This window comes from Babjeviella inositovora, assembly GCF_001661335.1.
Source record: "Babjeviella inositovora NRRL Y-12698 unplaced genomic scaffold BABINscaffold_5, whole genome shotgun sequence".
In the NCBI taxonomy this organism is placed as follows: Eukaryota; Fungi; Ascomycota; class Pichiomycetes; order Serinales; genus Babjeviella; species Babjeviella inositovora.
In genome coordinates, this window is record NW_017566842.1 from 403,337 (window position 1) to 426,825 (window position 23,489).

Consider the following 23,489-nt stretch of genomic DNA (forward strand, 5'->3'; position numbering starts at 1 on the left):
TCGATGCCATTTATGGGAAGGGAACATTTACACGATGACCTCGGTGTTCCAAACGTACTATTGCGAATCTGACAGTTGGGCTCTTAAAATAGATTTTGTAAGATTTATTATACTAGCCAATGAATGAAGCCAACGGCACGTGCAGGTCCATTCGAAGCGCGGTTTGAACATGTGAAATTGCCTCCTGCATGTCGCACGGCTGATCACCACTACCGCGTTTATGTATGCATACTATCCCGGTTTGGGACATGAAGAGCGGTCTAGGCTCTCAAGACACTAGCGCGATTTGGTGGCGGAGTTTTTTTTCTCCTCCAAGCCTGTATATTTCATGCTTGCTCGCGGGGGGGGGCGAAGAAAATAGGGTAAAGAGATAAGCGTTATTACACGTGCCGGAGTTGAGGTACTCCGAATCTAGGCCTTAGAGCTCTTTCACCCTTAGGCTGATTCGTCCTTAGGTCCGTTCGTCCTTGAACTGAGAGTTTGTCAGGCCAGAGGAAAATTACGGAAAGATTTATACCTCCTCAACACGATAGCGAAGCCGGAACTCTGGCGTACGGCGCTTGTAAGAGTCACACAATAGTGACAGGTGGTGAGGTACAAGAAGCTGGCTATCACACAATCCTCAATGCAGGCGTGAGTGCATATTTGTGGAAAATTTTTATATCCACCAGACGGTATTTCCTATTAGGGAACTGGTTGACACAGTTTTATCGGGCAGTTGCTGTATTTAAACTTTTTCTGCTCAATCGTGTATGCATGCATGCGCGTTTTGTTTCTTTTTTTTCAGTTGGTATACTCATTATCACCTATCTTTCACACCGTTCCTTGGGACTGGCAGATGGCAACTTTTTTTCTGAGGTATAAATATGACGGGCCTCCCGGTTTTTGGAAACTTCCCGTCTTGTGCTATCAGTTTTACATCACATCCACTCAGTTTTCAAAATGCAATTCTCTAACGTCGTTATCGCTTTGGCCGCTGCCGCCTCTGTCTCTGCTTACAACGCTACCACCAACACCAACAGCACCTCCAGCAACCACACCAACGGTACTTCCACCACCGTTAAGTCTACTGGTGCTGCTAACTCCAACGTTGTTGGTGCTGGTGTTATTGGTGCTGCCGTCGCTGCCGGTGTTGCTTTGTTGTTCTAAGAAATTGGTTGTTCTACCACGCCTTGTCGGGGGTACGACCTTCCTCTCCCATTTTCTTTAGCACTGTACCATTAATTGGCTGTATATCGCCTTCCTTTCAGCTTCGGTTTCCTAATTTCTGTTTTTCGCACTCGGTTTATAAATATTTTCGGTTTTTCTCCATAGAGATCATACAATAAAATTAATACTGTAATCTGATATTTGTAGTTGTTCTTTGGGACCTCGTCAAGTTTCTGAAAGGTTTTACTTTGGGGGGTTAGTGAGATTTTTTTTTATCGGCTGCGCATCTTAAAAAGCCTAAAATACCTGGTGGGAAAAATTATATATTTCGAGGGGTGGAAGGGTCGATTCCAAAAACGGCTCGGAACGAGCCCGAAGAAGCAGAAAACCTTTGCTCTGGTTTTTCTTGCGGCATTTTTTTCCCGGATTACTTTTCAAACTTTATCGGGAGATTATTCTGTTCAGATTAGCGAACATTGGCTGCAGCTGCCCCGCCGTAAAGTACACGACCCACGTCGGGTGATGTGCTCGGCCTGAACATACAATGGGGGTACCACCTGGAGGGGAATCATGAAGTCGTACGTGGTCATTCAATTCCGCAAATCCGACTATTTTCAAACTCCAAAGCATAAATATATAATTGTATAAATTCATGGCCCAGCTTGTATGCATGCACCCCGCTTTAGGCTTGGCCATACTAACTACAACAATTTGTTGGGTGCTGGCTTGACGACATGTATCCGGTGCTTGTCGGGTGACAAGCACCAGAATCTCTGTAGATGCTATTAATTAAATATCCTTTGGCAAGTGTATAGAGGTATATCTCAAGTTTACCGTGGTGGGGCTTTTAAATATGAATTTTATATGCATAAATCGCTTGTATATGTAGCATTGCGTTAATAACATACGCTCAAACACCGATATTTGCTTTGTGCCTGCTATTAACAAATATAACTTTTACATCAATGTTTATCATCTAGTTATTTAGCGAAACCAATAAATAGGGTCACCAATTTTGGCCTTTATAAAAATTCACGATGCTTGTGCACATACAAACAAATCTCCTCCGCAATCGCTTCACACAAACCTGGCTGTCTGCTTTCATAACTGTGCAAGACCCTGCCCAACTCCAAAACACTCACTTTTGTCTCTTCAGTCTTTGCCCGGCTCGCCACTCGATTCAAGCAAGCCAAGATAACATTACCATCAAGAGACAAACTACAAGACTCAGAAGTCGGGGAGGGTTTTGTTACCGGGGAGGGTTTTGTTGCCGGAGGATGGGGTATTGCACGGACGTGATCTTCCTTCCTATTTTCATCTTTCTGAGGCGGCGTGGAGGTGCATGGCGATGTACCACCACTAGTCTTCGGAGTCAAAGGAGACACCCCACCAGAATTCGGTGTGCTTCCACTCTCTTCGCTTGAAGATCTGATCAAGGCTTCTTTTTGGACCAACGGAGGCGACGATTTTCTCACCGACCCAGAGATCCCTGGTCCTCTTTCCCCGTGCTTGGTGTGGAGTAACGGGGCCTCCATGGCTAATCTATACACCTTCGCATCGGTAGAGTCAAAATCAAGCCAGGATTTCTCTTCCTCGCCTGTCAATAGACTAGAGGTGAGCGGTTCGCCGATCGAACGACAATTCTCCGTGAGCCGCCAATCGATCGGATTCAACGGCGTGGGGTCATAATCGAGTGATAATCTTGGCCTCTTGCTCTTGCTAATCTTGGAGTTTTTTGCCAACCAGCGATCCTTCTGTTGAATCAAAGGCACGAGCGTGTACTTTCTCAGGATTGACCTGAAGTACTTATGGCGCAACAATGTGGTGGTGGAGGGCCTTTTTGCAGGATTCTTAACCAAGCAGTACTTGATGAAATCTTTAATCAAGTCGCTATAGGCAGTGCCGTGTGGATCATCTTCCAACAACGGGGCTGGCATGGACGGGATTTGGAACAACACCTTCATTGGCTCCCCGCCAACGTGAGGAGGTACCCCTTTGGCCAATTCAATTACGGTGATGCCCAATGACCAGATATCAGCCTTTTCATTGTATCCCGCTTTCCGAAGAATCACTTCCGGGGCCATCCAGAATGGAGTCCCTACAAAAGTATCTCTCTTGACCTGGGTATAGCTGAGCTGCCCACTGACCCCGAAATCCGCCAATTTGACGCCCCCATTGGCGGTCAAGAGGATATTGGCAGCTTTCACATCCCGGTGCACTTTTTGCTGCAAGTGCAAGTATTCGAGGCCCCTCAAGACGTCTCTGGTGATATAAGCCACGGCTGTTTCGTCTAGTTTACGATGGCACTTGAGCAAATCGGCGCATGATCCCCCACCACAGTACTCCATGGAGATCCACATGGAAACATCTTGGATGTACGTGTTAAAGTAGCCGGTTATATAGGGTGATTTCAACTGGGAGAGGAACTGGACCTCTTGAATTAGAATGTTGATGTCCTCGTCTGATTCGTCCAAATCCACGATCTTGACCGCTACGATCCGGTTGGTGCTCTTTTCTGTTCTAGAGGCCAGCATTAGTGTCAGGGACTACAAGCAGATAAGGTAATTGCGTACGCGCGGTAGACATCTCCGAAATTGCCTTTTCCCACGCACTCGTGGAGCAGAAAGAGGTCGCGAGGGGACTGTGAGTTCATAGCGAATTGGGGAAACAACAAGAGAAACGACCTTACTAAGCTTTGTAAGCGATGATGGTCTTGTCTCCAAGGGTTTCACTGCTCGGTTAAAAGTGGCAGTCCCTGTGAAATAGGCCTGCCTTTATAATTGAGTAAAGCAAGATCTTTGACAGAGGAGCTGCGCTGAGGCACAATACTTGGATAGCTAGTAAGAATAGATACTCTGGAGGAGCAAGGAAACGGTGCTATGTCAACTGACTAAGGATATTGGCGCCGGTTTTAATTGAATGGGCCTTACTTGCCCTCAATCTCTACCTCGAACCGCGCTAGTATTCTCTCCAAACTCCACTATTCCGCCAAGCCAAGTCTGCATGTTACTAGCAATTTGTTCACAAAACCTATAAGTCTGTGGCTGCTTGTTTCCACCATGGTACGGAAGCCGCATGCAGCGGAATATGCGAGATTGACACTAATATGTACGGCCTGGCGATACGACTCTGGGAGATAGAGTTTCATGCCGGCTACAGACGGAGCAGGAACGTCGTCTGATTCCCGAATGGGAATAGGTCCAAGGAAGGTGGCTCTAGAAAAGGAGACGATATTTGGCTGGCCATAAGCTTCAGCCACCAGGGAAAGTATCGTTACAGCCTACACATCTCACTGTGAGCACTGCATGCCAGTCTCAGACACATGAATTCGGGGCAATAGAATGCTACAGGGTAAACCGCGGGTGTATTTAACATACGAGATAAGGATAAAATCGACGGATAACTGAATAGCCTTTCAGCTAGAGGTAGCTACAAGTTTTAGCAATCCTGGTAGTCCTTGCTACAGTAGGCAAGGTGATAGCCGTATTCGGGGATCATGACACATCGAGTCCGAAAGGTTAAACCCTAAAAGTAAGTTAGAACCCTTAGTTTTTAACCGTTTAGCCCAACCCGTTTCCAACCTACCCAGGCCCAACATTTGTGTGGATATCCGGAGCCTACGCTCAATAGTTAGACCTCCAATGACCCCTGTTCACTAAATAATTTTCAGGGTTCGAGCTTAGCTTCACTGCAGTTACTTAAAAATGAGTTCGACTCTAAAATCCCAGCCATAAAGCTTGGGAATAGTATTTCTCTAGTTCTCCACGACGTCTAAACAAACAGCACATTTTGCCGGATCCACCGCATTCCTTCCATCTTGGTTTAAAAACCGTACCGATACATGCATTCCTTACCGCTACCTACAATTACCCGTCCAACTTCATGCACAAAAGGTTAGCCACGGAAATCGTACGACACCGTTTCTGGCTTTGCGTAACCTCTCGACAACTCCTGCATTCGATATTCTCCAAGTCTGAATGGCCAGTAAGTTGCTTGTGGTATCACATATTTAGCCAAACACACGAGGATTGGCAACATGATTACACGGTGTTAGCGTTCCTCCCAAGCCCAGAGAAACGGTTGCTGTAGCTACCGCTGTCACTTAATGTTTTAGCTCCCGGTCTGCTACTCTCGGAAATTCAACAAATCCTTTCTGGATATACGGGCGTCACCAACCAGACCGCTTATCCGTACCAATTCAGCGCATCGTGTATTATAACGAAGAAGGACAGATCAGACCATCTTTACAGTATCAAAATGCCATCAATTAGAACATCTCGTATATTATAATGTCTCGTATTAGAGCATTCACACATACCCCGGCTACGATACATTATTTTTAATTTTCACCATTTGGATCCAATAATGAACGTTTCCCACATTCCGTATGTCTTCAATTCTCACATCTCGGGTTTCCCCGATGCTCATCTCGTGTTTCCTTGGATCGGGCCGAATAGCAACAGTTACATGACCCCCATATCCCCGTGAAACGGCTCGTGTCGGTGTTTCCTGCACGGACTCGTTGCCATCAATGCGTCAAGAAAAACACCGCTGCGGCATGAAGCTGACCCAGACATGAGTAGCATCGGATCTATCTTGATAGTCGCCAGTTCATTGATCCAAGGCTCACACTCCGTTGCCACTACAGCATACAAATTGCGTCTATCTCAGATAAATTCATCCTAGCAGCTACCATCTTTTGTGCTTTCAGTGGCTATTGGCAAAACCATTCAACTACTTCAAAAGGCCACGAACCATTTCTGACGATTCACAAAGGCCACGGACAAGCATCTAGCCGTTCAGAATAAGCTGTTGAACGACACTAATCATCCAGTGCAAGCCACTGCAATTTTACATCATTCAATTCGGTAATTGGCTCTTTCAGCCGCCCTGCACATCTCACTGTCCGCCACATTATGAATATCCTCGATCTAGCGTTCCCGTACTTCCAGTTCGAAGAAAGCCTTTTGTCGCTTGAGCAGCTACGCCTTACCAATCCCGCGGCCACGAGCTATGTGTCCATCGTGCGCATCGCAAGCAAAGATTCCCGCACGGCGCACTTCAGGATCCTCCGTGATATCCTCGACTCCGCAACGGCAAAACGCATTAATAAGCCTGCAACAGAAACGTACGTGCAGAACATGGATATATTCGACGAGTCGGCTTTTCCGCTTGTGCTCCGTCTTCCAGGTGAGTTCTTTTCAAATGTGGTATTTCACTTCAAACCTAGCCCCGACTACACGCTTTTCGACCTCCGCAGGCTCTTTGTCTTTAAGGCCGCATCGTACCCCGAAATCGACGCCTTGGTCTCAGATATGGACGCGCAGTTTGCGCACAGTGGTGACTTTATCGCGCCTCCCCACGTGTCCACGCACAGGCTGTTTGAATGGGACAGCGACGGGATGCTTTCCATCCCAGAGTTCCTCCTGCCATCTGATACCGCCCGTGGAGGAAAGGTGATCTTCCTTGTCACGGGTTTGTGTCGCGACAGACGCACGGAGAAGGTGACGTTGAAGCACTTTGTGAAGGTCTCGTTGTATATGGAGTCTGAACACGGCACTAACTGCGAGGCCAACGGGCTGGAAACAGATCTGAGAGAGCCGGTAGCAGAATCAAATCAAAGTATTTCGCTTTTGACTGAACCGTCTCGTCAGCCCGCGACAATTTTCGCGCCAAGTAACCTGAAAGGGGCGCTGTCGCCGATTACGATTAACCGCAAGAAGCAGGTGCCATTTGAGCCTTTGTCGGCGCAGCCAATGGAAGACACTGCGAACCCGCTTCCTAGCCCCAACTTGTCGCCTGCCGGAAGCAGCAACTGTGAAGATCTTCCAGATTTTGACTTCAGCTCCGCAAGGTATCCGCCTAACGCTAATGGGCGGTTACTGGTCTACCTTCCGCCGACATTACCAACGCTCGTCGACTCACCCAATACACTGAGCAGCACCCTCAATCCGCCCAGTGAGGCCTCTCTGGATAAAGGAGAGGGTTCCCCCAAGGAAGAAGAAGAAGCGGAGAAAGAAACAAGGACCGGGGTCCCAGCGACAGCGGATGGGATACCAAGGACACCCGTAGAGTCCCAACAGATGGGAAATTTTTCTCGGCAGTCAGTTCAGGACTCCCCAGATCAGTCTTTGTCTCAGCCACTGCCTGAGGCCCCGCCTTTGTCACAGCCTTCGGCTTTGGCCCAAACCTCGACTCTGGCTTCATACAATCTCTGCACGGAGGACGGTCCGATTTTCCGTTCCACCGTGCGCCAGCTTGAGGAAAACATCCCAAAGTTCCGAGCGCTCGTTCGTGACACGCTTGGAGCCGCCAAAGCCGTTCTCCAGAGTCTCCAGTTGTCGACGGCCGCTACTCGCGAGCTCACCCGCGCCTTGGTGCGTCTTACTAACAGCCCCGCTGGGATGACAGGCCTCTCACCTATTGTTACAAGTGCCTACACTCCGTACCTTTCAGCCGAAAGAGCCCAACAGAAGCTTCAATCTGCAGCCTATAAGGCCAAATTCATCGATCCCTTGACAGCCTTGCTTAACAACGACATGAACATGTGTGCTGCGCGCAAAAAGGAGTTCGAGGAGGAGTCAAAGGAGTACTACGCATGGTTGACCAAGTACCTTTCTTCCGGTAAGAGCAAGGACGAGAAAAGTTTGCGGAAGCGCAAAAGCTTTGAGCTTGCGAAGCTCGGGTACATTGATTACCTCCACGGACTCAACTCGGACGAGTTCACGCAGACATTTATGACTGCAATGACGTCCTTTTTTCAGGAGGTGGACCAACCGAATTTGGACGCGGAGATAGACTCGGTTGGCGGTGTGGTTGCAAACCTTCGGAGTTTTGCGGCGGAACGAAAGCAGCTTGGACGACGGATCTCGCTGGCAGAAACGGAGGAGGAACTAGCGGCCGTTTTGGCGAACCAACCGACGCTGCCCGATGCTCCCACGTCCCTGGCGTCGCCCAAGAACCCGCCTGGGTACAGAGCGGGGCTTCTTTTCGTCCAAGGCGGACAGGGAAAGTTGGGGTGGCACAAGGAATGGGTGGTTTTGGACAAGGGTCGGTTGTTCGAGTACTCCGACTGGCGCAAGGGCTCGTCTATCCGCCAACACGAACCGATCGACATCTCCCTTGCGAGCATCAAGGCGACCCCTAACGACAAGCGCAAGCACTGCTTGGAGATCATGACATCTACGGGCGACAAACACGTTTTCCAGGCTGTTAGTGAGTACGAGCAGCGCCAATGGGCGAAGGCGTTTTACGACGCGGGACAGCATTTGACGCTGCCAGGCGAGAGTTTCCAGAAGACCCTGGCAGCAGGTCTGTCTGCAACGCCTGGCTTGTCTGCCCCACGGCCGTACCCACTCAAAACGAGTCACGGGCTGTTTTCTCAACCGGTGCGAGAAACCAAAAAGGTTATGCCCTCGTCCACCAAGTTTTCACCCACCTCCGGTGTTGCCTCCAAATTCTCTCCCTTCAAAGAGGGATCGGAGATTCGTGCGGCGCCCACCACGAAGGTGGATCTCTCACGGATGAACGCAATGACGTCGCATGTTCGGGAGCCCGAGCTTTCGGTAGCAGACACGGATCAGTTGCGCATGGTGCAAGACGTGGATCCCAGCAACTTGCGTTGTGTGGACTGCGATTCGCCCGACTCGGTCGAGTGGATCTCAATCAACTTCTTGGTGGTGTTCTGCGTGAACTGTTCGTCGTGCCACCGCTCGCTCGGCTCACACATCAGCAAGATCAAGTCGTTGAAGTTGGACAACTTTACCGCCGAGACGGAGTCGTTGTTGATGCATATCAACAATCGCGAGGCTAACCGCTATCTAGAGGCGACGTTGGCGTCAAGTAAGAAGCTCAACTACGCAAAGGGGATCGCGGACGCGGAGCGGTTGGAGTTTGTCACCGATAAATACCGCTTAAAGTTGTACATGTCGCTTGTGGACGGGGACGTGAATCTAGTGCTCGTATCTGCGATCACGAAGCATAGATTTAATGATATCATCCGCACGATTGCGGCGGGGGCAAATATCAATATGGCCGTGTCAGATAGCAAGACGAGTTCGGTGTTCACGTTGTTTGAGTATGCATTGGTGAAGTACTCGGGCACAAAGGAACGCCCCGTGTTTGATATCGCTGAATTGCTTATTCTCAGTGGGTGCAATATCGATGGTCCGGTCAAGAACCCTAACCAGCTCCACCCACAAGCCTTGCTCTACTGGCAAGACAAGATTAAGCGGTTCCTTGGCACCGGCACGGTGGCGCCGCAGAACGAACGGGGCCTTGTGTCAACACCGACGTCGGTGGAACACACGCCGCAGTCGTTTTTAGGGTCCAAGAAGATGTCCGCAAGGATTACGCGGCGACTTTCGGGGAGACACCAAAAGGCGTAGTAATCGTTGGAGCGATTTCGTCCACCCCGCATGAGATTTCCTTGGCGCTCACGACTCATTAGCCCTGAACGATCAAATATCTGATGTTGCACGAGAGGAGTGGAGAAATGTCTACGGAATTGGCAAGTGAGTATGTTTTAAGGATTTGACATGCAAGGTGCTTCAATTTGTAGGAAGAAAAAAAAGGCGAAAGCCGAGTTGTTCTCGAGAAATTAGCAGTTATCCCAAAAGGGGCATGTGACGACTATAGTGAGCTGGAGATTCTTAAGGGATTGTGAGGATAAGACGCTTTCTTAGAACTACGATTAACCAAGACTATGGCAAGGTTTAATAACGAAGCTCAAAGTTCACAACTGATAATCGTGTAGAATATCGACCGACTAGAGGTTAGAGTATATCCGCCGTTAACGTCTATGGGATAAATGGGCACGTTTAAATCACCAGCCTTTATTGTTGTCATAACACTCCAGATAAGGGGAATGATCTGAGCGAGTCGAAGGGTGTATGAACTATTAGATTGACCGATTTTTAAGAGTCAAAGCTTGTCAACCATGAGCTAGCATTAGTACATGAACATTTTCTCCTGGTTAAGCACTTTTCATCCATAGTATACGTCACAATCGATTTATTCACTAGTAGATTAATCATTTCTAGCAGATTGGTGTATTCAGGGTCCATCGTTAAATGTACGATCGCCAAATATTATGGGCAATAGAGGTTCCAGAGACAGTTTGAATGGCCCTACAACGTAGGTGTAGCATTCCGGTTCCCAGTCGTCATATTATCCCCAGAACGGTGGAAATACACTAACTCTATAGCTGTTTATCCTCATACTTTAAACAGATTTATGGCTTCCATTCGTGGAGCGAGCGTAAGCCATCTACACCCCTTACCCCATTTGAGAGTAAGGCGAAGTTTGTATCACAGTAAAATAGTGGGCCTAGTATGCAACAATAAGCCTATCTGTATCTATTGATAGCCACTTACATCCTCAGAACACCCTCCAAAACTCTTAATTGCACTGGAGATGTGACACTCACCCTGATAAACTTCAAACCGGCCGGCTCTTTACTAGAACCAGTCGCCCCTCAAATGGCAACTCCCGCTTTTTGCTATTTAATTATCCCATAGATAATCCTATTTCCCTCACAAGTTGGTTTCAGAATCTTAGCCTTCTGTGACTAATTAAAATGCACGTGGCGGGAAGGTGCATTACCCTACCCAGATGTGCGTCAATTTCCCTGGCAACCGCATAAGGTTGTCCAATCAGCGTATGCCTTTGGAAGAAAAAGAAATTCCTAGAAGCAACATAGGTACAGCCGCAAACGGGCTAGCGTCTCACCTTTGTCGGGTACAGTTTGCGCTGGGGAGTTCTGCCTTGCTCGCCGCTTGCTGACTCGCACTTTTTCCTGTTTTCTTCCCGGTTTCCTCTTTGCTTTTCCTGTTTCCCACCCTTTAGTAATTTCGCGACAACACCCCTTCCCCCATAGTAACTTAAGAAAAACTCCTTCTTTCCTTTGTGCTAGTTGTTAATTCGTTCCACCCAACACAACATAGTCTAGTTTTGATACCAAACGATTCTAGCTGGTCTGGATTTATTACCATCGAACGAATAACTGTTTATTCCCTATAAACCAGTTATATCTGACGCCTTTACTGCGCTGCTCAGAACCACCCTTTTTGCCACCGAATACTTAGTCACACACACCGCTGTCCTTTTTGCGCCGCTGTCGTTTTCTGTGTCCCTACATATTCGAGCAACCTCCTTCCCAATCCGGTTTTTGTTTTTCCTGCAAGAACATTTTTGGTAACCGCACTCCCCCCCTGAGCACGTTCCTGACGTCATTGTAAGTTTTCATCATGGCTTTAGCATCCCATCAGATCACCCTCCCGTCGCTTAAGCGCCAGTGTTCCTTCATCACGTCGTCGCCAAAAAAGGCATGCATCCGATCCAAGGATGTGTTTTTGGCGACCGGTGCCGCAATCTGCTCCTCTTCCGAAGATGAGTTGAACGACTCCGACGACGATACTTCATACGACGCCGACCAGTTGCGGGCCAAAAGACGTGCGTCCACTCGCATGTCCATGTGGTCCATGGACTCGGACATCAGCCGTGCTGTCGGCCAATACAGCGATGACGAAGACGACAATGAGGATGCTGACTCAGTCGCCACGTGCATCATGCCGACCAGAACTAACTCCGTCTCAGACCTTCAGAACAAGTACAATGCCAGTTACGCCTCCACCACGTCCCAGTCTGCGAAGCTGAAGAAGCCGTTACTGGACTCTGACCGCTCCGCGAGATTGCGCTGTTTCGATTATTTGGTTGGCTCGATCGACGCCGCATGGGCTAGATACTGCGATATGACCGCTTATGCAGAAGAAGAGGTGTACCGCTATGGTAACATCGAAAAGATCCCGACTACTCCGGCGTCAGTGGCTACCGATGACGAAGGCTACAAATCTGAGGGTTCCACCGACATTACCGATTACGAGAGCGACTACGGGTACCTGACCAAGCAGGTGGCCACCCCGGTGAGACGTCCTTCGATGCTTAACCCTGCCTCGAACACGACGGAAGAGCCATCCAGATGCAAGTTGCAGAACTTGAAGGCCCGTTTGATGAAGGCCAAGTACTACTTGCAGGACTATGTCGAATCCAATGCTGCGAGCGATTGTGAGTTGTTCTGGAAGCGCTGGGACTTGGTCAAGTATGCCACCATTGAGTTGGTGGAAGACGACGACGATGAAGAGATTATCGAGGACACCATTGAGGAACTAGAACAAGGCCGTATCTATTAAGCTGGCGGTTCTTGGTTTCTTCCCTCTCTCAAGCTTGAAGTTTTTGTTTTTTTAGTCATTATATTTTTTTGTTATTTCTATTTGGTTTGTTTTGGGTTGCGCTTTATTATTTTTCTCTGCTCTTTTCTTCTTCCACTTTCCTGCTTGGGTTTTCCGTTCCCCGTCTGTTACTACTACGTTTATTATCTCTTACTGCGAGGCGCTGGTTTCTACAAAAAAAAACTCACACCGAAGATGAAACGCTCGTCCAAAAAGCTTCTATATATTATTTATTCAACTGTTTGTTAATATACTTCTCTTCAAATAGTTCAATGTAGTTGAGATCTGTATACCGAGGGATAGAGCGTCATAGATTTGACATTCCGAGGAGCCATATCGCACTAGTTCTTGGACCTTGGGACTACAGTTCCGGTGCATGTGATACGCTTCATTGCCTTCTCACGCGCACGGGGTAGAATTGGGGATGACCTGCATACTGGAGATTAACACGTAGCCCCGTTGGTAGCCGCTCGAGTAGCCCCCACAACCCTTCAAAAAAAAACAGTTGAATCCGGATCCTTAGACTTCTGCGCATCCCAACACAATCATATACAAACATGAAGTTGACCCAGTTAGCCATTTCCCTTGCCGCCTTGGCGTCTGCCGTCTCTGCGGCCGACCAATTGAGAATTGGTACGTAATCTTCCAGCCAGATTTTGGTTATCAATCACTAACCTCTAGGAATTATCAAGTCCGTTCCAGCGGAAGAATGCCACCGTAAGTCCCAACCGGGTGACAGAATTCACATGCACTATGTCGGTAAGCTCCAGGATGGTACTGTTTTTGACGCCTCTCTGAAGAGAGGCCAACCATTGACCTTCGAGTTAGGGTCTGGTCAGGTTATCAAGGGCTGGGATCAGGGTTTGACCAGAATGTGTATTGGTGAAAAGCGTAAACTCACCATTCCGCCACACTTGGCCTACGGTAAGTCTGGTGCCGGTGGTGTTATTCCGCCTGATGCCACCCTCACCTTCGAAGCTGAATTGGTGGGTATTGAGGGCTACGAACCTCCGGCTGAGTTGGAAGATGATGATGAGGAGGATGTTTTTGAGTCTGAACCAGTGACTGAAAATGAGGAAGAAGAAGAGGAGGAGGAGGAAGAAGAGGAGGAAGAAGAAGAAGAGGATGAAGAAGAAGAAGAGGAGGAAGAGGAAGAGGAAGAGGAAGAAGAGGAAATTGAAAGAGACGAGCTTTAAGAGTTCTATCTAATCTACTCTCATGTCGCAGATCTCTATTCCAGGTAATTTACTTAAATATAATCATTGGTTATGCCAGTACTGACAATTAATGCTTTATCTATATATTACACCTGTGTAAATCTCAACATCGTGCTTTTTGCCCTTCCCTGTTATTAGTCTCTGCGGGGAAAATCGAAAATCTCAAGGTTTTATCTGATGCTGTCTTCATTTCACATAGCTCCAACGCTTCCTGATATTGCAGATCACCTCACCTTTTCTTACTAGCCAACCATATTCACCCTTATTATGAACAGAGACCCAAAGATCTGTGCCAGGGCGTTGTGCGATTTTCTCACCTCTGGTTCGCAGTTCAGAGTCATCTACCTGCCAAACCCTACCCCCTCCGGTCTACTCCCCACCACAAGACTCTGTATTCTCGACTCTTCGTTCAATCCGCCCCACAATGCCCATTTATCCTTGGTGGTTCGAGCCTTGCAGTATAACTTTGACGCGCGGGCGGTGTCCACCCCGCACCTCCACAACTCGGAGCAGAAGCGGCTCATGATCATGTTGTCCGTGAACAATGCCGATAAAACCGCCGCCTTCACCGCCGCCGCCTTTGAGCATCGTATTGCCATGATGTGTTTGCTTGCCGATCAGATCAGATCAGAGTACGCCATCGAAACCTCCGTGGGCCTCACTACGCATGCCAAGTTTGTCGACAAATCCCAAGCCATTATCTCCCACTTCACGGATTTGGGATCTCCTGTGATACCTACGCTTACGTTTTTGGCGGGGTTTGACACCTTAATCCGCATTTTTAACCCGAAGTACTACGCTCCGTCGACCGTGGAGCAGGCATTGGGCACGTTCATGCAGCAGGCAGAGCTTTTCACCTTGACCAGAGACAAGGAACGGTTATCGATCCCTCAACAATGGGAGTATGTGAAGAGCATCCAGGAGGGCAAACTCGAGGGTGTTCCTCAGGAGTGGTACAAGAGAATCTTTCTTGTGGATGGGCTCCAAGAGAGCATCGATACCAGTTCCTCGGGGATCAGAAAGCTCGTACCGAGTGCAACCGACGACTGGAAACTGCAGCTTCCCCAGAGCATTGCTAAGTATATCCAAGAGCATGGATTGTATAAGGACTGAAATACCTGGAAGTTTACCGCCTGTAGCGGTCATAGAATGGAACAGAATACCAAAGGAACGTACCTACATTCCATAGGATACGTGTGAGGTTTCTTAATCTTCGGCATTAAATTCTGTATTGAAAGCACATCCACTGGAGTGGCACCGCTCTACTCATACGTTTAACTTGTTAGTGTAGGATCCCGCTAGTCGTTTACGGCTATTAAAGGCTCTGCCTTGTCTCCGCTAAGCTCAGATTACTGTAGTAACTTTCGCTTATATTGTTTCTACAAAGAATGTTATATGTTTTTGTACTACTATTAATCTTGACGCAGCCTGAACAGCCGGAACTCAAGAAAAGACACTCAGGTATCAACCGAGTAAATTGGGTTTGGGGAAATTGGGTTTGTGTAACTTTAGGACATTACTGCCGCCAAGAACAATGACGCAAAGAGATAAATAATATTCACCAGACAGCTGAGATATCCGGAGGAGCTAAGGGCTTGCTTCAAGCCCCCGCGAATCCCCGCATCATTCTCCAATCTGTGAATCGATCTGTTGCTGTTGTCGTAGGACATCATGTCCTCTTGGGCCATTCCGCCGGTGCATTCAATGCGGCCCCCTCTGATGGTATTGGCCATGTCGCCTTTAGTCCACTTGGAACAATCGAATGCGGCTGCTGTAGACTGGACAATGGCGCTCCCCTTCACCAACTTCAACTTAGCAAGCGTGGCTTCTTTAATGTTACCGGTAAACTCAATCGCACCGCCAATGACGGACAACTTTGGGAAAAAGTTGAGCTTTTGCAAGAGAGCATTATCCATAACAATCAACCCCCCACCGACCTCGCCCAATGTGGGCAACTCCACACTGCTCAAGCCGGTATTCTTGCTGATACTCAACGTTCCCCCAATCTCCTTCAACTTGGGAATCTTCAAGGCGGAAAACTTGTTGTTGATAAAACTGGCGGAATTCTCCACCAGCTCGATATTTGACAAATCAAGCATGGAGACATCGTTAAACGTCATGTTGTTTGCAAACTTCAAGGACGGGAAGCGGACCTCGGCGTATTTGGCGTTGGCGGAGATGAGCAACTCCTGGGAGATCTTTCTCACGTTTGACGTGACCGATTCTAGGAAACGGTTGTTGTTGATGTTTAGAATGTCTAACAGGTCCACTTCGAATCCTGTAAACCCCACAAGCGAAGTATCAGAAATGGTGATACTCCGGATCTTGCTGATTCCAGCGTCGAGATTGACGGTGCTCAAAATAGGTAAAATCTTCCACTCTAGCTGATCAACCGCCACCAACATCGGAAAGTAGACAGAGGTTAACGAAGTCAACTCCTCGAGGGAAAGCATGCCCCCCACTTCTGATAACTTGTTGGAAATAACGCGCACAACATGGCTGGAGTTAGCGACTTTGACGTTCCCCGCCACATGGACGATGTCGCCAAAGTCAATCACCGGATCCTGGTAGTTTTCAAAAACAAGAGACCCTGTGATTGTCTCGCAGTCAGCCAAAGCGGCAATGTCCCCAGAGCTGTGGATTTTGTAGACCTCCTTCGTGCAGTGCTCGGGGACCTCCATGTCCTCGGGGACCTCTGTTTGATCATCCGTAAATATTTCCTGAAAGTGTGCATTCTCTCCACCGTTCCATATGTCCATATAGCTCGGGTTAGTGCCAAGCCTAGAGTCTACCGCCAGTACTCCGTTCCCTTTTAAGTCTTGCTGCTCCCGGAGAGAGATGAAGGCATCTTTCAGTTCGTGCTTGAAGATAGAAGGAGAGGAGTTCACGTTTGTAATTGAAGCGAGAAAGATGATAATAGCCAAGTTGGTTGAATGTCTCATTTTGTGTATTTTGTTGTGTGTTTTTTTCAGTTTTTTTTTATTTTACTTTGTGAGAAGCTCTCTACTGGAATAATCATTCTTTGTCCAATTTTTAATAGTAAAAGCTGGGGGTCCTAAGGAGATGAGGGAGATTAACGAGTTTTGGTTTCCGTGACACAGAGACTGTCTACCACAAAGCAGGAAGCTATAGCTGCCACGACGGTCCACAAAGGCTGGGTGCCATTCTAGTCTCGCATATGCATGCGGGGATATGCGCATGGCATGGATCACAAATTAACCAGCTTCCTTAGAATTCGCTTTTCAAAATTCAGCAATCTGGCCAAAGATACCCACCCGATAAATACACTTTCGTTTCACACCAAGCTAAAAATATAACGTCCTTCATTCACATACATACTGGTATATACACTAGACTGAGACTGACTGTTTCCGGCACAACGGACAGCTGTTTTTCCCCTTCATCAACCACGAGTCAATACACTCTGTGTGGAAGAAATGCAGACACTGGTCCAAGACCCTGCCTTTATCACCAGTCTCGTATTCATCAAGGCAAATCAAACACTTATCGCCCAGCGCTACAGTTTTGGTATCCGGTCCTCCAGGAGCGGTAGTGCCCTTCAATTCGCAACACGTCGCAAACGAGTTAAGACTATCAGTATCAGACAACACCTTGAACACAATCTCCGAGCCAGCGCGAGACACGTCTTCCTCTTTGACCACATCCTTAACGTGGTCTCCCAACAACTCTGACAAGTTTAGCAAGTCCTCGTAGGTTGGGTTTTCTGTCATGAGCGATGGGGACGTGAGAAGCGGATGGGATGGAGGGTAAGTGTTTCCGATCACGTAGATGACCCAGGTTCTCTGTGGCTGCATGTTGGCATTCGCCTGGAGATTCTCACGTGCCGCTTCTCTCGCTTCTCTTCGTTCTCTCCGGCGCTGGTAAGCCTCCCTGATGGTGGATGCAACTGATAGGAATGGATGGTCGTTATTGCCAAAAAACTCACCAAAATCGGGGGTGGAGCCTATTTGCGTTCTTGCCTCCGAGGCCGACAGGTTGGTCTGCGCGTCTCCCTGGTCCACAGTCAGTTCAAAGAACTCGTCCAACACCTCGTCCAACGAGTCTGCAGATGAATCGGATCTACGCGTCTCGTGCCCGGTGTTCTCTCCGGTAAAATTGTCGATAATTCTTCTTAGCTCCAAATCATCAACCTCCTCGGGATCTTCTTCCGGAGAAAACATCCCGTCGAGGAAGCCGTTCAGAGTCTCGGCGTGCATCGCTGAGCGCACCAGACCTTCAAATTCCAGGGTTGGGGAGGCGGGTTGGCTTGAAACCACCGATCTCACACCCACAATCATGACCGGTACGTTATCGGCCATGGCCGGAGGTGGTGGAGGAGGACGGTAGGATGGCATTGGAGGCTCTATGCGGTCTGCTGTGTCAGGCGTGGCCGCAACGGGGGGGATGCTAAACGTGCTTCTAACCCGTTCAAAGAAGGTAGACAGTGGGTCTGGGTTCAAGGAGTTTTCCGCCCTGTAACCAGGATTGTAAGGCCCTTCTGAAGGGGGGTTTCCATTCAAGGCCGAAAAGCCATGGCCCGGGACGTTCAGATCGGCCGCAGGTTGGCTTGGATTCCCCCCGTCAAAGCGAAACGCTCTGAAGAACGACACTCTCTGATCATCAGTCTCTTCCTCAGGCGTGAGCTCCCGTCTAAGGAGGCCTCGCCTCAAGGATTCGAGAAATTCACCAAAACTCGCGTCATCATTTGGCAACGCTGCCCGGTTCCGGTTATCGATTCTTATCCCCTGGTGGATGCTCAGGTGGCTATTGGGGGTGTGGGCGATTAGCGAAATGGCGGTGGTGAGCGATGCAATTTCTAGTAAATGGCTTAAGAAATCAGTTTGAACGAGAAACGAGAAATCGGGGTCAGCGTCTGGCCGCAAAAGCGGCTCAAAAGTACGGCGAGGGTTGCTTGCTCTGTGGAACCGTGGCCATTCTCTCACCGGAAAGAGTTCCGCGCTGGTGCTTCGGGTGATTGGAGGGAGGTTATCTCCAAGTAAACCCTCAGAGAGCACGGAGTGGGTATCTATTAAGGGCGTCAGAGAGGCCAGAGGAATGCTTTCTACTGATGGCCGCCGTGACTGAATGGCAGGGCTCACATCCCCGGAATGGTTGTAGTTGAGCAGCTGAGAAGCTACAGCGAGGGCTGGATGGAGAAACGTGGGGCAGATTTCGACTTCGGGGGTGTTCAAATCCGCCGTCACAACCCGGGGAATCTCTTGAGCATCAGAGCTCGAGGTTCGGTTCAAGAGCCGGTGGAGACGCTGGGACCGTGAGGAGAAACGTCTTCGGATGTTCCGCGTACCGGCTGTCGATAACGTGGAGCGGCGCCTCCTTCGCGGGGAGTCAGGTGGAAACAGCGACGAACTGGAAGGCGGCATATCTGTTTCCGCAACACGGCTTCCCGTTTGGCCCATTCTGGAAGCTGGAGAAGGGGAGTCGAATAAATTGTCAACAATCAAAGGTGATTGGGGGTCGGATGGATAAAGGGTAGGTGGGTTAATCAAGGAGAAAGGGGAGAGATCAAATTGGGGGAAAGGGGGCTAGTTTGGCGGTTAATACTAAGCTGCTGGTGGCAAAGATGCTAAACAGGAAAACTGGCGCTTACAGTATACCCGTACTAGGTTTTAACAGAGACAAGCGGTTGTAAATATCCGCGATTAAGGGTGCAAGGCGGCTCTCAGGTCTAACGGAAATGCTTTAAAAACTCTGCCGGGTTATAATTGAAGGGGTAGAAGATGGACGTCTGATTAACAGAATGAGTCCTATGAATGATGGGGGGATGAAATGTGGTGTCATTCAGGGGAAAGGATCGCCGTGATGCTGCGATGTAAGCGAACGCTGATAATGCAGTGCCACCGGCTCCTGTCACCGGATAACGAGTGTCGATAAGATTGCTGTAGGCATGTTCCCGGAGAATCGCGAACGGCGGAATTCCGCCGTGTGCCGTGTCAGTTATTTATTTATTCATACACTTATTATAGACCTTGGCTTTTAATATATATTAGTTGTGATTCTTATTAAGGATCGTAGTTTGATATTCAGTGCTATAAGCTGTTAACCACTGTCAGATAGTGCCTCCATGTGAGAGGTGCTTACTAATATGGAACATCATTGCCCGAACCGAAAATATGTGTGTTGCAGTCCTAGCGATGCCATAGTTACGAACGACGGGACGTCTGTTGTATTTGTTGTGGCGTAAAGCGGGCCACAGCCTGTCACTGTAGGGTTATTTCGTTGGATTTTATTTTCTCAGATATATGTGATTGCTTATATTGTGGTTGTTTCTACACTATTAGCAAAAATAAGAGAAATTGGATCTAGATTTCAAAACAAACGGGCTAATGGCAGTATATGTCTGTCAGACTTATTGACTACCATTCAGAAATTATTATTCACACCAGTAACAAATTATATCACAAATATTAGCAGCACTTTCCGGAGACCCACCGTTCTGTCTCCAACCGGTGCCTCACCCGCCTCCGACCGGGGATGTACTTCACACGTGACTGCCCTGGTCATAATAGCAGATCATACCACGTGACAGATGCAGCCGCCCCGTTTTTTCTCATTCCGAGTTCTTATTTCTAGAGCACTTCCCGCCTCAGATCAAGGGACACCTTTTCCCACACGGCACGTTTCACAAGGCATATTTACCCATTGGTACTCCCTTGGGCATTCACCAATATCATATATTGTCTGTGGTAAATGTATCACAATTCGTTGATACTATGCATTTGGTTACTTCTGTTGGTTTTGCGAGCTGAAGGGCTGGATACGGTGTCTCTTACCGGGGGTGATGTTGTATTGAGCAACCCAAATGAGGAAATCCAAGCCGAGTCGAAGGATCAAACAGGACTGAGTGTGTCCGTAGTGCCGTCGGCGGAACAAACAAGACTGGATACCTCTATGCTGCCGTCCACAAGCACAATCACATATGAGTCTGAAAGGGAGAAGAGTGATATAGTTTCCGTTCAGAGTGCGGTAGAAACAGCAAACACAAAGACCGAGGTTAGAGAGATAACTACTGAAATGACTATTGAAACACACGGTATTGACGTCTCAACGTCCGTTTCCGTGCAGGTGCATGGAACCAGTGAGTCTGTGTCAGACGTTGCTAGTGTTTCATCGGTTACCAGTGCTTTGTCAACTGCCAGCGCTTCATCGGTTACCAGTGCTTTGTCAACTGCCAGCGCTTCGTCGGCTGCTAGCGCTTCATCAGTTGCTAGCGCTTCATCGGTTGCTAGCGCTTCATCGGTTGCTAGCGCTTCATCGGTTGCTAGTGCTTCATCTGTTGCCAGTGCTTCATCTGTTGCCAGCGTATCATCAGTTGCTAGCGCTTTATCAGTTGCTAGTGCTTCATCAGTTGCTAGTGCTTCATCGGTTACCAACGCTTCATCGGTTGACAGTGCTTCATCGGTTGCTAGCGCTTCGTCAACTTCCAGTGCTTTGTCGGTTGCCAACGCTTCATCGATTTTTAACACTTCGTCGGTTGCCAACGCTTCGTCAGTTGCTAGTTCTTTGTCAACTTCCAGTGCTTCGTCGGTTGCTATCGCTTCGTCAGTTGCTAACGCTTCATCAATTGCTAGTGCCTCATCGGTTGCCAGCGTTTTGTCAGTGGCTAAGGCCCCAGACCCCGACTTTAGCCTCGTTTTACACTCCGACCGCAATACCCATATCATCCTCAATGCATCCCAGCCCATCTCAGAACCTGATGAAGCAGTCAACTTCCTCTCCTTCGAAGAATGGAAGAAACGAAAAGTCAATTCTGACCAGGAACTCAAGAAGACCCCGCCCAAGGCCCATCGTGTGGTCAACAAGTTCGAAGAAATTGGTGACGAGGGAGAAATTAACATCGGACTCTTCCGACAAGTGCCAGAAGCGGATCTCGGCAAAACCTACAAAGACAAGTTCAACTACGCATCCCTCGACTGTGCCGCCACCATAGTCAAGAGCAATTCTGAGGCCCGATGCGCATCTTCCATCTTGCGAGAGAACAAGGACTCGTATCTCCTCAACCCGTGCTCTGCCGACAATCAGTTTGTAGTGATCGAGCTCTGCCAGGACATTCTCGTGGACCACCTCGTTGTGGGCAACTTTGAGTTTTTTCTGTCCATGTTCCGTCGGTTGCGGGTGTCTGTGAGCGACAGGTTTCCAGTCCCGGCTACCGGTGGGGGCTGGAAGGTGTTGGGAGAATTTGAGGCGGAAAACTTGCGTGATGAGCAAACGTTTCCCATCAAGAACCCGCTCATCTGGGCAAGGTACTTGCGCTTAGAGGTGTTGAGTCACTATGGTGACGAGTTTTACTGCCCTATTTCATTGGTGCGTGTGCACGGAAAGACCATGATGGAGGAGTACAAGCTCCAGGCTGAGGAAGTAAAGCCAGATGCCCTCAACATAGACTTTTCGTTGGACCAGATCAACACCCAGGAAGACGAGGCCTGCCGCGTGACGTTGCGGCAAGTTGAGCTAGGCGACTTGGTCAAACAGTCGCAGGAGGAGGTAGAGGTGTGCCAGGCTCCGGAAGTGACCGAGGAGCCCGGGACGCAGGAGTCAATCTACAAAAACATCATGAAACGTCTCACCTTGCTCGAATCCAACGCCACCCTCTCCCTTTTGTACATCGAGGAGCAGAGCAAGTTGCTCACGGAAGCGTTTACTCGCTTAGAGACAAGGCAGAAGGCCAAATTCGACATGTTGGTGCACATTTTCAACGCCACTGTACACGACCAGCTCCACGGGCTCCAGCACTTGTACTCGAGCTTTCAGGCCCAGGCCCAGGCCCAGGCCGTCTTGGCCGAACACGGTGACGAACACCGCAAGATGCTCCTGGGCGCATCGCAGCACATCACCTACCTCCAGTCGCAGCTTACGTTCCAGCACCGGTTGTCGTTGTTTAACACGATGATAATCGTGATGCTCGTGATCTATGTAATTGTTACGCGGGAGACAATAGTTGAGACTGAGTATTTTGAAGAACACGAGGGCTGGAACCCGCGCGATGTCCATTCTCCGGTGGAGTCATTTCGTCTGCACTTGGATCAGGGTGTGCTGCAATCTCCTGGGAAGAGCCTGACCCCGCGTAGAAAGACGATCAAGGTTAAGCTTGGAAACCCTTTCCGGACGTCGTCCTCCATATACATCCACGATGGGTTTGTTTCCCACGAAATTTTGCCCCAACATACTAGTGAATACACTGATGAGAATGTATCGGATAGCATGATCGACTACACCTTCAATGAGGATGAGGACACCAAAGAAGCTCTGGAAGCGCAAAACGACATGATCGACTACACCTTCGATGTCACCAAAGCAGCTCTGGGAGCGCAAAATGACACGCTCAAGGGGACACACAACACCGATAATATGTCTGCAGTGGTCAGTCGGTCATCCCAGACGTCGCATCGCACAATGTTTTCTGTTTCGCCGTCGCCTGACTGCGATGAGAGGACAAAGCACAGTCACCCGCTCACCCCTGAGCACACCGATGCTGAAGAAGAAGATTAGCATCAGAAACGTTCCGGTGAATATTCTTGGAAGGTACTTTGCCAAGGGTTTACATCCCGGCGCGATCCAATTGCATATCAGAACCATATCTCCTGTAATGAATGACATTAAACTCTCGGGAGACTGAGCAAATTCGCTATTGCATTGGAGAGATAGTGGGTACGATACCACCAAGATAGAGTGGTATATTCCCATGTAAATGAACTCGGAATTACCGACCCTGGCTGCCTCGCAGATGTAACACGGTAAAGGAACGCGTATTATAGAGTTAACAGCGTTTGATTTTTTGTAAGTTTTTACTGTTATTTGTTTATTCATTGTCCCATAATGAATATGTAATTTGTATAGTGGTTTAAGAAGTTCTCCCGGACTGTAGCAAAGCTATGCA

The 23,489-nt window shown here is 48.7% G+C and overlaps 9 protein-coding genes across 9 annotated transcripts; 6 read left to right on the top strand and 3 right to left on the bottom strand.

Moving 5' to 3' along the window:
• Positions 1–922: 922 nt before the first annotated feature.
• BABINDRAFT_161214 (uncharacterized protein) lies at positions 923–1,296 on the top strand. The gene has a single exon (XM_019128699.1). The coding sequence runs from the start codon at positions 943–945 to the stop codon at positions 1,147–1,149; it is 207 nt and encodes a 68-aa protein (XP_018985578.1). The 5' UTR covers positions 923–942; the 3' UTR covers positions 1,150–1,296.
• An 875-nt stretch (positions 1,297–2,171) lies between these two features.
• On the bottom strand, positions 2,172–3,802 carry BABINDRAFT_35970 (putative serine/threonine protein kinase; the record flags this gene model as incomplete). The annotated part of the gene is made up of 4 exons (XM_019131744.1): positions 2,172–2,375; positions 2,445–2,563; positions 2,786–3,669; positions 3,723–3,802. The coding sequence occupies 4 exons, from the start codon at positions 3,800–3,802 to the stop codon at positions 2,172–2,174; spliced, it is 1,287 nt and encodes a 428-aa protein (XP_018985579.1).
• Positions 3,803–6,065: 2,263 nt separating this feature from the next.
• Positions 6,066–9,536, top strand: AGE1 (Age1p; the record flags this gene model as incomplete). The annotated part of the gene is made up of 1 exon (XM_019132665.1): positions 6,066–9,536. The coding sequence occupies one exon, from the start codon at positions 6,066–6,068 to the stop codon at positions 9,534–9,536; it is 3,471 nt and encodes a 1,156-aa protein (XP_018985580.1).
• A 1,860-nt stretch (positions 9,537–11,396) lies between these two features.
• Positions 11,397–12,338, top strand: BABINDRAFT_7712 (uncharacterized protein; the record flags this gene model as incomplete). The annotated part of the gene is made up of 1 exon (XM_019132666.1): positions 11,397–12,338. One exon carries the CDS (start codon positions 11,397–11,399, stop codon positions 12,336–12,338), a length of 942 nt encoding a protein of 313 aa, XP_018985581.1.
• A 719-nt stretch (positions 12,339–13,057) lies between these two features.
• BABINDRAFT_161217 (peptidylprolyl isomerase family protein) lies at positions 13,058–13,578 on the top strand. Its single transcript, XM_019128700.1, has one exon. The coding sequence runs from the start codon at positions 13,124–13,126 to the stop codon at positions 13,571–13,573; it is 450 nt and encodes a 149-aa protein (XP_018985582.1). The 5' UTR covers positions 13,058–13,123; the 3' UTR covers positions 13,574–13,578.
• Positions 13,579–13,732: 154 nt separating this feature from the next.
• BABINDRAFT_161218 (nicotinamide-nucleotide adenylyltransferase) lies at positions 13,733–14,933 on the top strand. The gene has a single exon (XM_019128701.1). The coding sequence runs from the start codon at positions 13,862–13,864 to the stop codon at positions 14,705–14,707; it is 846 nt and encodes a 281-aa protein (XP_018985583.1). The 5' UTR covers positions 13,733–13,861; the 3' UTR covers positions 14,708–14,933.
• Positions 14,934–14,959: 26 nt separating this feature from the next.
• Positions 14,960–16,599, bottom strand: BABINDRAFT_161219 (uncharacterized protein). Its single transcript, XM_019128702.1, has one exon. It carries the CDS (start codon positions 16,534–16,536, stop codon positions 15,103–15,105), a length of 1,434 nt encoding a protein of 477 aa, XP_018985584.1. The 5' UTR covers positions 16,537–16,599; the 3' UTR covers positions 14,960–15,102.
• A 1,205-nt stretch (positions 16,600–17,804) lies between these two features.
• On the bottom strand, positions 17,805–19,287 carry BABINDRAFT_131229 (uncharacterized protein). The gene is made up of 4 exons (XM_019127043.1): positions 19,203–19,287; positions 18,449–19,137; positions 17,914–18,188; positions 17,805–17,855 (listed from the first exon to the last, which is right to left on the bottom strand). The coding sequence occupies exons 2-3, from the start codon at positions 19,009–19,011 to the stop codon at positions 18,176–18,178; spliced, it is 576 nt and encodes a 191-aa protein (XP_018985585.1). The 5' UTR covers positions 19,012–19,137; positions 19,203–19,287; the 3' UTR covers positions 17,805–17,855; positions 17,914–18,175.
• A 928-nt stretch (positions 19,288–20,215) lies between these two features.
• Positions 20,216–23,452, top strand: BABINDRAFT_161221 (uncharacterized protein). The gene has a single exon (XM_019128703.1). The coding sequence runs from the start codon at positions 20,303–20,305 to the stop codon at positions 23,099–23,101; it is 2,799 nt and encodes a 932-aa protein (XP_018985586.1). The 5' UTR covers positions 20,216–20,302; the 3' UTR covers positions 23,102–23,452.
• Positions 23,453–23,489: the final 37 nt, after the last annotated feature.

Coding starts and splice junctions, on each gene's coding strand:
- BABINDRAFT_161214 (XM_019128699.1), top strand. CDS start 943: ATGCAATTCTCTAACGTCGTTATCGCTTTGGCCGCTGCCGCCTCTGTC.
- BABINDRAFT_161217 (XM_019128700.1), top strand. CDS start 13,124: ATGCACTATGTCGGTAAGCTCCAGGATGGTACTGTTTTTGACGCCTCT.
- BABINDRAFT_161218 (XM_019128701.1), top strand. CDS start 13,862: ATGAACAGAGACCCAAAGATCTGTGCCAGGGCGTTGTGCGATTTTCTC.
- BABINDRAFT_161219 (XM_019128702.1), bottom strand. CDS start 16,536: ATGAGACATTCAACCAACTTGGCTATTATCATCTTTCTCGCTTCAATT.
- BABINDRAFT_131229 (XM_019127043.1), bottom strand. CDS start 19,011: ATGGGCCAAACGGGAAGCCGTGTTGCGGAAACAGATATGCCGCCTTCC.
- BABINDRAFT_161221 (XM_019128703.1), top strand. CDS start 20,303: ATGTATCACAATTCGTTGATACTATGCATTTGGTTACTTCTGTTGGTT.